At 41.6% G+C, this 16,660-nt stretch overlaps 1 protein-coding gene across 3 annotated transcripts in view; it reads right to left on the minus strand.

The window, feature by feature from the left end:
- Nucleotides 1-1,192: 1,192 nt before the first annotated feature.
- ABTB3 (ankyrin repeat and BTB domain containing 3) overlaps nt 1,193-16,660 on the minus strand; it is a 167,841-nt gene continuing 152,373 nt past the window's right edge. For all 3 annotated transcript variants that reach the window (XM_085227593.1, XM_085227582.1, XM_085227591.1), the window contains 6 exons: nt 12,839-12,944; nt 11,961-12,063; nt 10,394-10,475; nt 9,352-9,420; nt 6,082-6,195; nt 1,193-2,574 (listed from right to left, as the gene is read on the minus strand). In XM_085227593.1, the coding sequence (XP_085083719.1) occupies nt 2,365-2,574; nt 6,082-6,195; nt 9,352-9,420; nt 10,394-10,475; nt 11,961-12,063; nt 12,839-12,944 (684 nt within the window). In that variant the 3' untranslated portion in view covers nt 1,193-2,364. The remainder of the gene's footprint in view (nt 2,575-6,081; nt 6,196-9,351; nt 9,421-10,393; nt 10,476-11,960; nt 12,064-12,838; nt 12,945-16,660) is intronic.

A 16,660-nucleotide genomic window follows, 5' to 3' on the forward strand; every position in this document is an offset into this window, starting at 1 on the left:
TCGATTCAACTTATCAGGAGAACAACTAGCACAGTTATCAGTATTTCCTTCCCGGTAAGTCCAAGGCAGGTTCCTACTCATGCTCAAAAATCATCACCTTCAAGGAGAAGGTATGCACACAGGACTCTATCCCCTTACCAAACACTATGAATATCTGAGCTGGAAACAGAGGCATGACACTTCTGGCTGCCACTATAACATCCAACACCAGGCTGCCTATCAAAAGACAAACCTATGTGCTTATTTCCCAGAAAAAGATCTTCTGCCTATGGATATATGTGTGTGCAACTCTTGATGACTTCATTGGACACTACACATGTACCCAAGGGAAAAATTTTAATATCATGATTATTGTCTGAAAAACTTTCCTACTTTAAAGCATGAAGCTGTGGGATGAGGTCTGCTCCTGCCTTGCTATCATTAGTACAAAGGATGGCTTTCCTTGGATGAGGAGGCACAGTGAATGACAACAAGCACCCTGCATGTTGTTGCTCCATCAGCCACAGTCATGTTTCTCCACAATCACAACATTCACAAAAAGCTGTCGTTACCTGAATGTTCTTGACAACATCCTGTGTGAACATCTGCTAGGCAGGAAAACAAAAGGTCTAACTGACTGACATGCCGTGTCTCTAAGACATTAGCATCAGTTAAGACATTTTTGTACTTTCTTGCAGAAATTGTATAGGCATTAAAGGACCAAGCACACGGGACGCTTTACATCTCAAGTCATAAAACAGCTTCCTACCATGTGGATAACTAAAGCCGAATCTGTGTTCTCTGAGCATGCCCAAAACCGTCAACAAGGAAGAGCACCCAACATAAATACTTCAACAGAAGAACAAGAGACTACCATGCACCATCAAAATAAAATTTCCAGAGTCTATGAGCTGGGCACAGTTTCTGAACAGCATGCTAGAAAATAAATACATTAATGTCACTTTGCCACGGAAAAGGCAATATCTTTGCTTGCATCTTGCTGTGGTCTTCTCTGTGTTTTAAATCAAAGGATTCATGAAAAGCATTATTCAAAGACAGAGCATCAGGAATGTTGTGGCACGGAGCAGATCTGTCTTGCTAACAACAGGTTGCAAAACAAATGAAGTTTGGACATTAAATCGCACCCTCCATCCCACCTCACCCAAACCCTGCATTGTAGATAACCTATACATTCTCAGGATACAGTGAGAAATCATTCTATAGTCCATATTTAATTATAATTTAAAAAAGTCTAACTCAGACACAATCTCTGGTCAGTAGCAAAGTATCGACACATCACTAAAAGAAAGATCTGTTATTATCCCTTCACTGTAACAAACAGAAATCAGCATCTCGAGAAGGTCTCTGGGGGTATCATATCACAACCAACTGCACTGAGTAAAATAATATGCTGATTTTACAAATGGAGTTTGACAAGAAGTAACATTGCATTTGTCTTGGCAAAACGAAGCACGAACAAAACATTTCACAGGTACAGTTACCATGCAAATGCATGTTGAGTTTGTCATTGTTTTTAACCCCAAATCACAAGAAGCATGCAGTTTTCCTGCCCCCCCAACTACTGTATTAGAGATAGCCTGGGTAATGTACCTCTTTGGTGTAACCATAGCCTGTAGGCAAGATTATACCACTTTAGGAAAGAATACAAGCAAAACTCGATCATATGTGTGTTTACACAATGTACATTTTAACCATTTAAAAAACAAAACATATTACATAGATTCTCAAACACAACTGTTGAAAATGAAATTTTAAGCTTAAGAAATAGTTTTTAAACTACAAGGCCACCCCATTATTTTTATGAACAATTTAAAAAGTTCCCACCCCTAAAAATCTGCCAGTATGTATATTTCCTCAGTTGTAACAGTCTTACCCACTCTCTTAACACAATCCATCTTTGCTCAACAGCAACAACAGTTCTTACATTTTTTAAGTGTATAATGGACTCCGAGATAGATATAGTTCTTAAATGTGAAACGATGGAACATTTGCCTTAAATGTGTAATTGGTCAATCCAGGTGTTCCATGGCACCACCGCTCAGACAGGGGCTGTTGCTGTTCACTGATGTGAGTTCTGGCTTTTGTTGGCATTTAGCTCCATGACTACACTTTTGTGTTCAGAATTTGGGTACTACACCGATGCACTGGACGCTCTGGTAGGCCTGTTGCTCAGAAGCATACAGGAGCCACGTTTTCCATATTCCCTCATCCAAACGAGGCGGAAGCCTCAGCGCAGCACCTTTGGCCAACACAGAACTATTTGGATGTGAAGTAGAATCTATTTTGTGTGTATTCATTTAAGCAACTGCAACAGGAGACTTAACTTGCAGGGTCTTTATTAGAGCATTACCGTCTTCCTCAGCTTTATACAATGGAGCCCTTTGAAGAAGATAAATGAATTGACTGAATCCTTGTGGCCAACGTCCTCTGTAAGTCCTGTAGTACATTCTGACCAGACGTTTCTCCGTTCTTGTCATACAACAGCTGCTTGAAAGCTTCGTTTTCAATGAGGACCATCATATTTTTTAGAAAGTAGCCTTCGCAATAGGAAGATAGTTCTGTGACTCCGAGAAACTACAAGAAGTGAAATTAGAGAAAGATAACCATTCTGATAAAACCTAGTCAGCAAGAACAGTGCTAAGATCTGTACACAAACAAATGCACAAGCCAAGCCTTTCAGGTTGGCCCAGTTAACACTTACAGATATACATGTTGCAGGGGCACAAGTTAATCAAACAATATTTTATACCAATGATTTCATACCGATGGTTACAAGTTCAGTGTTAAGAGGATGAAGCTTTGGTCCCTTAGAAACTGCGATGAGTTTTACCACTGAGTTCACTAGACCCATGATTTCACGCTAGTAGCCACATCCTAAGCCCATAAGTTTGAGAAGAACTACAAGAGACCTTTGAGTTTCGTGAACTCCATCCTTAGCAAGAGTAGGATTCTTGACTGCAGAAGCCTGTTGGCAAAGTAACAGCTTTGGGGGGTCTCTGGAGGAGGAATGGAGGCTAAGTGTGAGCAACCCTTGGACGTGTGAGCTCAACTGTGTGAGCAAACCAAAATGACCCATACTGGCCATTTGATGGGTGACTCATAGTGGTCACCACCCACTGGTTAGTGCCTGCGGTCACACAAGCAGTACAGCCATGATACATAGGAATTTAAGCTATGTGAGCGTACAGAGCACAGCTCAGCACAACCTCCTGAGCAGGTAAGCTCCTGCTGAATCTGAGCTCTGAGAAAAGCATGAATCTTGGGCTCTGGGGTGCATCCGTGAGGCTAGGACTGCTGGGAAATTTCATAGCTTTGGGTGCAGACTGTAACAACTGCACAGCACTGTTATCCTGCACCACCTTAACGTTATGTTTGGACCTAAGAATGGAAACTTTTAAAAAATAAGAGAAGGAATATATATTAGGACAAGGTAGGTTCTATCTTCCAGAGCAAAATTCAATTTCAAACCACGCAGGTTTTCAACAAATTATGAGTGCGTTATTTTACATCTGGGTGTGAGAACACGTTTAAATCTGTATTCTTCTCTGAAATGCCATTCATCTCTATTCATTATTTTAATATATCCACAGTATTGAGAAAATGCTTTATTTTTCTTTTTCTTTTTCTTTTTTTTTTTTTGTCAGGCTTGTTCTGAGGCTCAGCTTGCAAGCTATGCAAGCACTGAGTGTTTTAGACAAATACTTGACACTCCAATTGATTTTTCTGAGACTTTGAGTAAAAAAAAACTGGTTCCTGGTGGTAACTGATCAGTCACCATTATAAATCTTATTTGACTGGTGACTTCATCTTTTTCTGTAGGTAACAGATATACTGTTACTACCTTCATTTACATTATGTAAATGAAACCCTGAAAGTGATGCTGATCAAAACACTGCCTTCATAGATGTTGCAATCCTATGAACAGAAAATCACAGATGATTTAATATTTTCCATTCAGTTTTTAAATTGCAAGTGAGACAAAATCCACATTCTCTCACATTTCTAGCAGTACTTCACCTCCTTAACCCACAGCCCTGAACTCTCATTCCTACAGCTCTTCACACTGATAAACACTCCTCTCCTATAACATATGCCCCTACCACAGAGAGTGTTCCAAATCTGTGCTCGCTTCTTCCTATGCTTCCACCAAATTAGGTCTTAATTGTGATGAGAAAGACTGTGTTCCCTGTGTCCAGGTTAGCTTGCTTGCAAATTTTCACCTGGAAAAGCAGATCTCAGCATCTCCTGACTTCCTGCAGGTACATCTGATCTTGCAAAGTAACGAGGACTACAAATTGTACCTACAAAATGGAAAGGCAGACTGTGCTGGCAAGCTGTGTCTGAATTGCCTGTGAGCTCCCCTGCTTCATGAGGACATCTGGTCTCTTCTGCCATGTACCATTCACATAAACAAATAATGAAGGCTGCAGTGTGGTGGGAGCATTCTGAGCAGAATGAACTGGGCTCAGCTTAATAAGCTGCACAACACACAGACCAGAAGCAAAAAGATGGAGTAGTCTACTCTTCAGACAGCATGGAGGAGAAGTATTTGAACTAGCTTTAAATGTGTTAGTTCATGTTCTGAAAACCTTCTAGGTATAGAAGTATGAAGCCCAGCCCTGGTAATTTACTGGAAGCGGAGTCAATTAGAAGAGTTCTGACGTGATGTAGTTTAACCAATTCCAGGAGTCAGGATTTCATTCGCAGCTAGCTTAGCTATCTCTGTAATGTGCTACATGTCAATGCAAACGTGACCCTGGCCTTAAAAACCTCTCAAGTAAACCATGCGCACTGACTCTTCTGAGAGATGAAGGCACAGGATTCTTGAAGGCTGAAGCCCTTACTGGAAAACAGGAACCAGATTTAGCCATGAACACTGGATTTCTTCAGTCCCAGCACTGGCAGTGTAGAAGTCCCTCAGACAAGTCTAAAGTTTGGTATAAGAACATTCTTCAATCACGATACAACCGTATTTCACAATCCAAAGCAAGCATGTGATTTTAAAACAAAATTGTTCCAGTTACTTTTGGTAATAGCAATATAAATTGAGAAGTTCCCTCATGAACTGAAAATAAATGAAGAATTTTTTGAGAGTACTGCACTGGTGATTTTATTTCCTATTACAATAAGTAGTCCTGCAAATACACCTCATTTTTTAATTCACTTTAAGTGGAACTTTATGCTATATCAAACACTGATTGCATGGTATCTGTACATCAAGATCTAATGTTACTACTCAATGTAGGAAATAGCTGATTGGAATGGAGGTCAGATCTGCAGGGGCTTGGAGCAATCTGCAGGATTACTCTGTTCAGTCAAACCTCAGTACCACACTACAACATTTTCATGTAGTCCGTGTGAGGAAAATCATTCAAGGATTGCTTTAAAATTATTTATTGCAACTATTTTTGTATCATTTCCATCTTCCAAGACTTACTACTTAGCAAATGAGGGGAAAAGGGAAAAACTGAAACTCGTCCACGTGGCTATCACCTTCATCAGTGACCTAAAATACATTTTCTAGGTCAAAACATGTCACACTTTTATGCCTGATGGCCTCCACACAAGCTAAGTAAATGATTTAATTCCAGTCTCTCCTCTCCAAGACATAAAATTCTTACTACTGTGCTTGCATGGCTGTGAGACACTACACTTTGACAATGTGGCGTTTTCATATATTGAAAAGCTGTCACCAGCACTGTGGGGTTTAGGCACGAGGCAACAGGAACTTTAATAGGAAAATGCAGCCTGGAAGGTGAAAAAGAGATATCTTATTCAGTTAGGTGATTCCTGTTGAGTAACTTAGCAATTTGGGTCACTGTGATAAGATACAGACCTGCCACAAGTAGAGTTTGAACCACTGAAGGATAGTAGGAGGGTGAGAAGTTGCCACAGATATTCTTAGACGTGATTACGGACTGTCACTCTCCCAGTACCTTTTTACAGTCCAATACATGAATGACAAATGCTAAATATGCAACAAACATAATAAGCACATGACATATGCATTACTACTTATTGTAAAACTGACCTATGAGCATGAGGATAGACCAAATAACATGTATGTGTGGTTATTTTTACCTTGGCATGATTATAAATATCCACGCAGTTTTCTGTATTAATGCTTTTTGCACAAATGATCTCACAGTGCCGTTGTAAAGCTTCAAGCTGGAAAAATTTAGCAGCAGAGAGAAGCTAAAAAAAATAGAAAAGAAAGGAAAAAACAGTCAAAACTGCTGAGCAATACACATTCAGAGCTTGATTCTTTACTGCTTCATTATAGTTTTTCTCTGCCCCTGCTTCAGTCTGAGTTAAAGCACTGACTCCTGACCGTCAGTCAGAATGAGAGGGTTGTTGTAGTCTCCTCTAGATCCCGCTGTGAGAAGGTGGACATGGTGGGACACCACAGTCTGTTCACATGCTGTCCATATGCTGGCCTTGGGACAGGGATTTGTGTGTGTGTCAAGAAGAGGCAGATGGAGGAGTCCTTGGTCACTCTGCAAACATGCAAGTAGGGATCTATGGCTACATTCCAAGAAAAGAAGGTTTGGATTCAACTGTTCCTCAAGATCTGGTTGAAACAGAACACCTGGGTTTGATGTGGGGATGTCAGCAGAAGGGCCAGGACCACGAGTATAGAAGAATTCAAACCAGATGACGATAACCACCGTAGGTAGTCTTAAAACCCTAGAGAGGCAATAAACTTCAAACTTCTCACCTCAGAAGGCTCAAGGAAATGGAGTCAGGTCTCCACATGCTCCTTGCTCTATCTCATCAGCAGCAGTAAGGTTATGTCTAGGCCATGGGTGCTGAAATGCTGCCTGGCTCCAAATGACTGGGAACCAGCTTGATGCGAGGCATCACTTAGCACCACTAACATGAGGGTTGTGCATTCGTAACACTACACTCTTGTGCCATCAGGACTCACACTGACTTCTCTCTTTGGTCCTGTGCCCACCCAGGATAGGCAGCCTGGACTGGTACTGCTCTGGAGATCTCTGCAGGCACAGTGAACATAACCTGAAGCCTGCAGCATGAAAACCTGCTTAAATTGTGCCTTCTCCAGATGATTTCCATTGGATTGCCCTTATTGCTCCTTTTCTGCCCTCTTACAGTAGGAGGAGTGAGCTTCATTTTCTGCTTTTCCACAGTCCACCATCACTTCTGGCTCTCTGCTCTGGGTTAGAAAGCAGATTGAGGTTCTTCACTGCTTTACACCTTGCTCTAACCCAGGACGGTCCCTTCAAGCTGAGCTGGTCACAGGTTCTGGTGTTTATAGGGGCCTTATCAACACAGACCTCAGGACACAGTCTTCTCATGATTCCCAGAATGGCCCCTATGCTTCTAGGTAGGAGCGCTAGGGAACAAAACCCTCAAGCTGCCATAACATTATTCTTACTTCTCCTATGCAGTCCGCTCAAGTTCTGCTTTAGTCCCATAAATAAATCCAAGTGCTGGAAATCTGCAGCGCTGATGTGATAGCAGCCAGCTGGCCTCAATTATGAATTGCAGCAAAGATTTCTTTGGAGTATTTCTGGTGCTTCTTGTTATCATATTTGTAATAAGGCAAGTTGCTAAATGCAGTTTTGAAAGATAAAGCTAAATCCTATTCCAGCTGCCTCTGTGGCTCAAGCAGTCACGTGCTGGTTTGTAATTACTTTAAACTGTGAGGAACCGTAGCCAGATCTGTTATCAACAGATCAATCAATCAGCCATACATTCTGGAGTCACAGAAGTTTTGAGATGCCACAAAAGTAGAGCAAGCAGCCAGCGGAACTGCAGCACCAACTTTTTAACAACCTAGGTGATTACGTATGCATCACTACAAAGCCGTTGTGCTTTTTAGTCTGAAACTCTCCTTATTTCAGAAAGGGCTAGGAATTTAAGGAGCTTTTTTCAAATCTGTGAATGAGAGAACCAGTGACCTTTTCCTGTAAAACTCAGAAAGTCAGTGTGGATCCACCATCTGCAGTGCACAGGGATGATCTCAGTCCTGACTAGTTTCATCCTCTGGTTGCCAGCAGGATTCCTACAGATGTCCCTGTATCCATCATAACTGCTTCATTTCGGCCACTTTGTACCCCAAAGAAAAACTGTTCCCAATTTACAGTTAGCGGTACTTTGGTAAGAGTCAAACCCCACATCAGTGCTCTGGACAGCAGTGTCATAGAGAGATCTGGGACTCTTCAGCCTGGAGAAGAAAAGACTCTGGGGAGACCTTATGGTGGCCACCCAGTACCTAAAGAAGACCTACAGGAAAGCTGGGGAGGGACTTTTTCTAGGGCATGTAGTGACAGGATGAGGGGAAATGGTTTTAAACTGGAAGACGGCAGATTTAGACTAGGTATTAGGAAGAAATTCTTTACTGTAAGGGTGGTGAGATACTGGAACAGACTCTCACCAAGGTTGTGGATACCCCCACCCTTAAGGCATTCAAGACCAGGCTAGATGGGGTCTTTGAGCAGCCTGGTCTAGTGGGAAGTGTCTCTGCCTATAGCAGGGGGGGTGGAACTAGAAGATCTTAAATGTCCCTTCCAACCCAAACTATTCTATGATTCTGTGATAGGGACAGATTAACTCATGTAGGCAATAATAAAAGATCATAGGGGCAGTAGCTCTTATTTTAGCACTTATTGTCCTGCATCCCTTTTGGCTACTGTTAGTTAATTGTCAACAGGAAAACTCTTGAGTGACTACCACAAATTTGCTCTAACATATCTTAGTTCTGTTGAATTGGAATTGTTAGGTTGATCAGAGATGGTAATGACAGCATACAGTATCTGGAAGAGAAGGATCTAACATCCATACAGGTTATGGACGTGATTATCCTGAAGTTTCAATCGGTTCCAGAGGGCTTGGTGTGGCTATTGCAAATGGGCACAATGGCAATGGACTTTAACACACAATAAGAAAGTGGCAAATAATTATCTCAGGAAGAAAAATATGAACACATAAGCCTGGGCTAATAAGCCAAAAGTAAGAGTGTTGCAGAGAAGCTCACTGGCCCAACTCAACAGAGCACCTCACCTACAGGCTGAGAGACAGAAAAGACAACGTACTGTGGTGCTGGGAGCTGTTTGCAGATATGCTGCTGGGAATTGTTTCCAGATACTGGTAACACCTGCTTTGCATTTCCTTGAAAGAGCCTCACAAATCATCTTTTATTTCAGACAAACTATTTTGTTTGGTGATCATTATTTTTCTACCTGGGCACTCTGGGCACTCAGCAGGAGGCAGCGATGTCTCTTACAGGAGTGCTCATGTCTTGCCCAATTGTCCTGTATCCTTGGGTAAACAGTAAACAGATCATTTAGCATTGTTCTCTCTGAAATTAACCTAAATATATCTTACCTCCATAATTTCATTATTTTTAATCAAGAGTGACTCTGCACCTCCATAGTAAAGATACTGCATAACCAGCTGTAACAAAACAAAGGGAGCGTTTATAAAAAACAGTCAACAACAAAGGAAGAAAGGAATGATGTAGAGATTGCAGATAACACCAGAGGCTCTCCAACATCACTAAGGATACGTAGATAAAACTGGCCAAATCCTCCTAATTTCAAGATTTATTTGGTTATTCTCTCTCTCTCCCTGCACAGTTCAATAGTTCCTTCTCATGGGTATTCTTAACCCTTGCCAGCCATGTTGTCCATGCTTTTTCTTGATGCCTAAACATTGTGCAGAAAGCTGATTAATTCATTCTGAGTTTTCAATGTGTACATCATTTATTCAGGATAATAAAGCATATATAACAACTATTCCTTTATTCGCCCCCTTGGCAATGGGACCAACACCTCCACTCAGCTATGTGAGGGCATACATGGATGACAATAAATAATTGTGGAGACTTTGCACTGTAATACGAGACAACTAAGATCTCTCTACAGTGAGCTTCCAGCAAGTTTAAAGTCACTGTAGTGAGCTGGGAAATATCTTCATCTAAAACAGTCGATACATGGAACTGCCTGGGCTCTGACTCGAGGGAAGTGAAGCATATACAAGTATATGCTACAGAAAATACTCTGTATTTTCATGGCAAAAAAACTGATTGAACAACATTGCTAAAGAAGCAAATGAACTGTGCCTGGAAGCCTGTCCATTAAATACAGAAAAAGTCAGCAAGAGAAAAAGGAACCAAGTACTTCTTAATGACATGCTCTGCTTTATCTGCATACCTGTATAAGTGAAATGTATGCTATTGAATCTGGTTGGGCATGACATTTGCAATCAATAGCACTATGCAGCTTAGTGTACGCAAGGAGATGGATTCTGTGCTCATGAAACCACTACTCTGAGTGATATGCTTATCAAATACACATGTATTAGTTTGGACAGGGCATGTACAATGTTTCTATGTTCCATTCAAATTCAATGTGAGAACTGACTTTACCTGAAAGATGGGGTACTTCACATAGTTGATCTCAATACAAGTACTATCAGTTGAGGGCTTGCTAGACAGCAATGCTTTAAACCTAAATAGAAAGGAGCAAGATTGAAATACCATCCCAATTATCTACGTGGAAAACTATGGCAGAGTGGAAGGACAGCATCAGCTCTTGCAAAAACAGTACACTGAAATGAATGGATTTGTCACTGAAATGCATCAGGATTCAGACAGTTACACAAAATAAAGTTCAAATTGAAAGGAAGAAGCCTCTCTTTTAGGAGATTTCAATTTGAAATTTTGGAAAAATACTTCTGATAGCACAGTAGAAAAAATGCATACAGGAGATTCAGATACCGGAAAGATGCATATCACAAAATCAAACTTCTTGTTTTCTTTTTTTCTTTTTTATTTTTTTTGCTTGAAGGAAACATGGTTGTTTAGGAAGTTGCAATATTTAAAACTGAGCACTTACTTTATTTGAAGATCATTTTTAGCCTATTTCTATTATGCTGCTGCAAAAATATTTTGAACAAAACATTAAAACAACTACATTAAGATTACTGCTTCTACACAGGCTTGATACAATTGTGTAAGAAGTGGTAAGAGAGAAAACTGGGTATGCTACTTTTTCTGATTATCAAAACCTGAAATTCAGACATAGGTTTCAAGATAAAAACACTTTTAAAGTTAATTATTGCTAGATATTCTCATTTGATTAGAAGGTGAGTGCACCATCAGAAACATCTGCCCTTGTACCCTCTCTTGTCAATAATTCATCTGACCTTCTAGAGGCAGTGCAAAGTTCAGTTTATCTATCAAGACCAGCATTTGCTGGATGGTAACCTCTTCCATACTATGACTGCATTTTAATTAAAATATGGATAACAATTGATTTGATCTTATTGGTGACAAACTCTATTTTGAAGGCAATTTAATAAGCTTGGAGCTAAAGTTTGGATTGTGCTTGCACATCTTTAATTATAAAGTTGTGTACAAATACCGTTTGTGATCAATGTAAAAAAGGAATACTCTTGAAGGCTGAGCCGAGTGACCCACATCCAGCCTTCTGAGCATGGGGAAGAAACCATAAGTACTGCCTTTTGATACAGCATGACATGTTTTGTATGCATCTAATTTTATTTAAAAAAATGTGAAATCCCCAGTGAATCAAGTGATAGTAACTTGTTTCTCCTAGAGGTTGTGTACATGGATGCAAGACAAGATTTAGCTGCTCATGGAATAAATGACTATTAAGAAGCAAACTATTAAGACTGCTCTATGTTTAAGGGCTGGATAAAGTGATGAGCTCCATGCAAATGTGCCTTGGTGGAATGAAGTCAGCTGCATGGCGAGAAGCGTGGAGCATTTACAGGGTGGGAATCTAGTGATGGGAGCACTTGATAATGCCCTGCAGATCAATCAGAAATAGGCTATTGAGATTTGCTGCTTAGGAAAAACTTGAAGATTGAGCCATTAACTCTCAGAGAATCTTAACAACACTAACAAAAATACAGAAACACGAAATCAATTTCTATTTTTGCTAAGAAACGGAAACGTCTCTACATCTTACCGTGGTGATGCAGTAAACAGCAGCACTCTATGTGCATAAAATGGTCTTCCTTCCACCAGAAATGTAACATCTGACATCTCTTTGTTGTTAAGAAAATGGGGATCTAGAATTACAGAAAGGAAAAGAAAGTAACACACCACCAATACATTTGGTTTGGAAGAGTCATGAATGTACATAATATTTTCCTGTTTTGACAAAAGAAGACAATGGTGTAAAAGGATATTGTTTATAATGAGTAAAGCCCATCAAGCTATTTTGGACAGTCTGAGACAGGAGACCTACAGTCAGGCACATGGAGTTCAGATTGAGGAAATTCAAAGCTTTGAAATCCATGTCAACCTTTGCTGAGATGGTGGCCAGCCAGTACTGCCACAAGGGGCTGGCACAGCTTCCCAGCTCTGTTTCCCAAAGCAAACTGCAGGGAAATACCCTCAGGCCATACCCTCACCCTCTCCCTGGGCAGGTAAGACTTTGTGCCAAGGGGAAAAGCATCCTGGAAATTGGCTCACTTCTTCTCTAGGTCACATTAAACCAACTTGAACTCTGCCAGCAGGGCTGGGAGTGCCATGCCATCACAGTGTCACCCGCAGCCAACCGCAGTGGTTTGAGATATGGACAGATATTTGGCTTCGGGCCCTAGGCTATGATTTCAGCCTTATTAGCAACGCAGATCTTTGCAGATTTACAGTCTCACTCCAGTATCTGATGGCCCTACTGATTTCAGTGGGACTTTAGGACAGGCTAAGTTCAGGGCCTCTCATTTTTCTAGTCCTGCCTTCCGAGTTCACATTTTCTCTGACTTGTACACTCAGCCTGCAATGTGGATTTCCCATAGCTCTCCTTAAAGAACCAAAAAACCATCTTCAAGTCATGCTTACCTAAGCGAGAAGTCTGCTTGCGCTTAATTTCCACAAGCTTTGGAATAGGGTAGGGTCCATAACAATGAGTGAAAATGACAGATAGCTGCTGACTTATCACTTCATTCTAAGCAAAAGGAAACAAACACAAGCAACATAAACTTAGTATTCAAAGGGAGACATTACATTATTCTCAAGAGCTGTTTGTTTGAAGCTGAAAAATGTGATTGCTGAAACTTTATTAAAAACCAGAACGTCAGTACTTATTATAAACCACTTGTTTGTTGCATCCCCTATAGGAAACAGGTAAAATGGAATGTCCTCTCCTTGGACCTTATTTTCCCAACAAACTCAAACGCCACCATTCCTTCCAAATAAGCCATGTTCCTTTACAATAGCCATTTCATTTTATTTTCAAACTTACTTCAATGTAAAATACCTTTATGTTGCTCTTTGGAAAATGGTCATTACTCATGTTTTAGAAAACCAGGGTTACCAAACAGATAGAGTTGCACAGCCAGCATACATTTCTAAGCACGACATCCTCATGTACAGCTCCTCCTTCACAGAATGACAGAAGCATCACGGAAGCTCCTCATTTAACCCCAAACATGTCATTAATATGAACTTATACCTCTGACAGTGGTTCTCTGAGGAGACCACCAGAACCTCACAGAATCAGGACCCTGGCTCTACCCAGACTAAGCTTCAATGATAGTGAAATGAATTTAGTGCCTAACCACCTGAGTCACAGCTAATAGCAGGATTTAAAAGTTTTTGTAGATTTTATCCCAGTCTCCGCTGGTAACTGGAACTCATCAAATTTGATGGAGCCACATAGCTAATTCCTGAAAATGAAGTATCTTGACTTTCAGCTACCACGTTGGTTGGCAATTTCCTTCCATACTGGGAAACCATGAAAAAATGAGATGCTTAGACAGTCCAAGACCAAGGAAGTAAGCAGGTGAAGGAGTAAAATAATAACAATATAAACAATGGAGGAGTTTAGATGTTATCTATCTATATCTTCAGGCTTATTAAGCAGAAATTGAAGTCTTCCTTCTCTGAGCACATTTCAATTCAGTTCTAAAAGTAGAAATTCCTTAAATCCCACAAGGGATGAGGAGGAGTGGCAGAGATACTGTAATAACTCTTGCACCGTATCTAATTAAACAGGGTGGGAAAAGGAAACGAGCTGTGCCTTCATAGGCACACACTGATGTCAAAGGAAATTACATGCACTTGCCTGCAGGCAGAAGTTGGCTCCTATTACTACATCAGACATAATATTGAAAGAAATACTGGGATAAGAGAGAGATACTAAGAAATACTGATACCAAGAGAGACCATTCAGCACGGCATGGGAGCAGCCACCAGTGAGAGCTCACTGTTGTAGCTCCAGGACAACGTGGATGCAGTGCCCCAGGAGCTTCTCTGTTCAGCAAAGCTGGAGCTCTGCAAATCGCTTCACAAAGGGAGTGAATCACAGGGCAAAAAGAAAAGGAAGATTTAAAGCCAGATTTACAGAAGGAAGTGACTCAGCCATTGGGAGGGATGTGGGGAAAGCTCCAGACAGACAGGGCAGAAAGAGCAATTGCTTCTCTGCTCGGAAGGGCTGTGCTGAAGCCGTGCTGGCTGAGTCAGCCAGGGAGGAGCATGTCCAGGGGGATGCCGATTATCAGTGCCTGAGCTGGAGGCAGCAGGCACTAAGATGCCAATAAATACAAAACAGGATGAGACTAATACCGTATTTTGGAGTGAAGGGAAGCTTGTGAAGAGGAGAGGTATAAGAGCAGTACCTACCTACACATACATATACGTCAAAAAAGACAAAGCATCTCCTCCTCCCTCGGATGCCCGCGGGAATGCACTGATAATAAAACAGGTATCAACCTCCCAGTGCCTCATTAGGAGCCAGAGGTCTCGCCCACTGCAGACCAGGAAGTCCAGATGCATTGAGACTGGGAAGGAACGAGCCAGCCACAGTCATGCAGGGGTGGGAAGAGGATCCACACTCGTAACTTGAACTGGCATGATGGACGAGTCACATGCAAACAAGCCTGGGGAACCTGTCAGTTTCCTCAGTACAAAATGGGTGATGAGCCCTGCCACAGCATGTGGACCCCAGCCCATTGTACAGCCACCTTGCCACTGATGCCCACAACCCTGTTGAAAACTGGTCTAGATTAAGCTCTAATTAACTCAAAATGGGATACACTCACATAAAAAAGGCTTTAGAACACTACGGTGCAGAACAAAGATTGAACAAAGGGAAAAATGACAAAGGAAAGGGAGACTAGGATCAGTGAGTCAAAGGAAGCAGGGCTATCAAGCAGACAGAGACACTATGCATCATGGACCTTCAGAGCTCTCACACAGGACACTGCTTTCATTTGGCAGACAGCAGGCTGGAGACCTTTGGCTTCTATTGATATCTTTAAGAATCACACTCAGATAGAAAGACAAAGCATTTAAAGTCATCACTAACAAAATATAGCAAGTTTTCTTCCAAAAAGACATGGAAAGGAAAAAAGAACAACTGCTCCCCACGCAAATCTGCACACAGCCAAGCCTCCCAGGGATCTGGCCCTGGCCCTGCTCCCTGCAGCCTACTGGCATCTCCAATAAAGCAGGCAGAAAGAAACAGCAAGGAGGAGATATAAAAGGGATGCTTCATCAAGGGTACAGTCTGCAACAGCATTGCTGGGGAAAAAAATTCTTGCTTTTCCAGAAGCCCGACGTTTTTTTCTTGGAGCAAGTTGTGCTCGGCTGCCTGTGAAGCAACTGGAAACAACTACAGGACACCACAACCTGGTACATCAGAATTGCTCCAGCAAAGATGACGACATTCCACCATATGTGCACCAATGTCAAGAAGCTCCAAAGCTTGGTTACCACATCCAACACACTTAAGCTCTGAGCATTATTCTTTCCTGCTTATCCATCACCCTACCAGCTGATTGTGTAAGAACAGCTGTAGGAGCTCTCTGCAGCAGTTGTGGGTGGTGATATCAACACCAGAGAAGCAAACCTGTTTGTTTTCTTGCCACGGTTTGAAGTTAGAAAATATTTTGCCTTGATGCTTGATGCTGAGATCCAGATCAAGGCCAGCTTCCTCTCAGATATGAGCGTGCATTTGCAGTCAAAGGGAGCTCCATGTGCATCTGCTTTTATCGAAGGGGGAAGAAAGCTTGGCATAGGGTATAATGAAAATATTTACCTAGCCATGGGGTAGTTTACAAATAGGCTAAAGGGAACAGGGAACAACAGTGAATCTTCTTAAGGAGACAATGTTTCCAGCAGAGAGTTGGTCGGTGAGCAAGCAATGTTGCTTTGTAGATACATGCGGCCTCCTGACTTAAAAGCATTCTTCAGAGGAGATCTAACGGAATTCCCCACACTTGAACTGTGAGAGGAATTCATAAATTCTTTTGAAGCAAAGCTGAAGGTTTTCAAGTTGCCAGAGCGGAGATGACTGAATGATCTGAGAGGAGGTGAAGAACTGGGTGGGGTATCTTTTCCTGAACGCCTTTCTGATGATGAAGGTCTGGCAGCACAACTCAGGAAAGGCTCCTCAAAACTTAGGCACAACTTAGAGTCTGCTTCATTTCTTCTGACTGGGTTCAACCTGGCCTAGCCATTCTGGAATGCCCTACAAGGTACTGGACACAGCTGGGACATACCAAGCAGTTTTCTCCAGTACCTGTGGAAGATAAGTGTCATCTTGGTGGCTCATGCTACAAAATCTCAAGAAGCAAAACCCAGGCTGGATTCAGAAGTCAGGCTAAGGATTTCCCTTTGCTTTTCCAGCAAGATCACACTTTCCTTTAGTTGCCTCCTCTT

The sequence above is a fragment of the Meleagris gallopavo genome, chromosome 1 (assembly GCF_905368555.1).
Source record: "Meleagris gallopavo chromosome 1, MGAL_WU_HG_1.1, whole genome shotgun sequence".
NCBI classification, from domain to species: domain Eukaryota; kingdom Metazoa; phylum Chordata; class Aves; order Galliformes; family Phasianidae; genus Meleagris; species Meleagris gallopavo.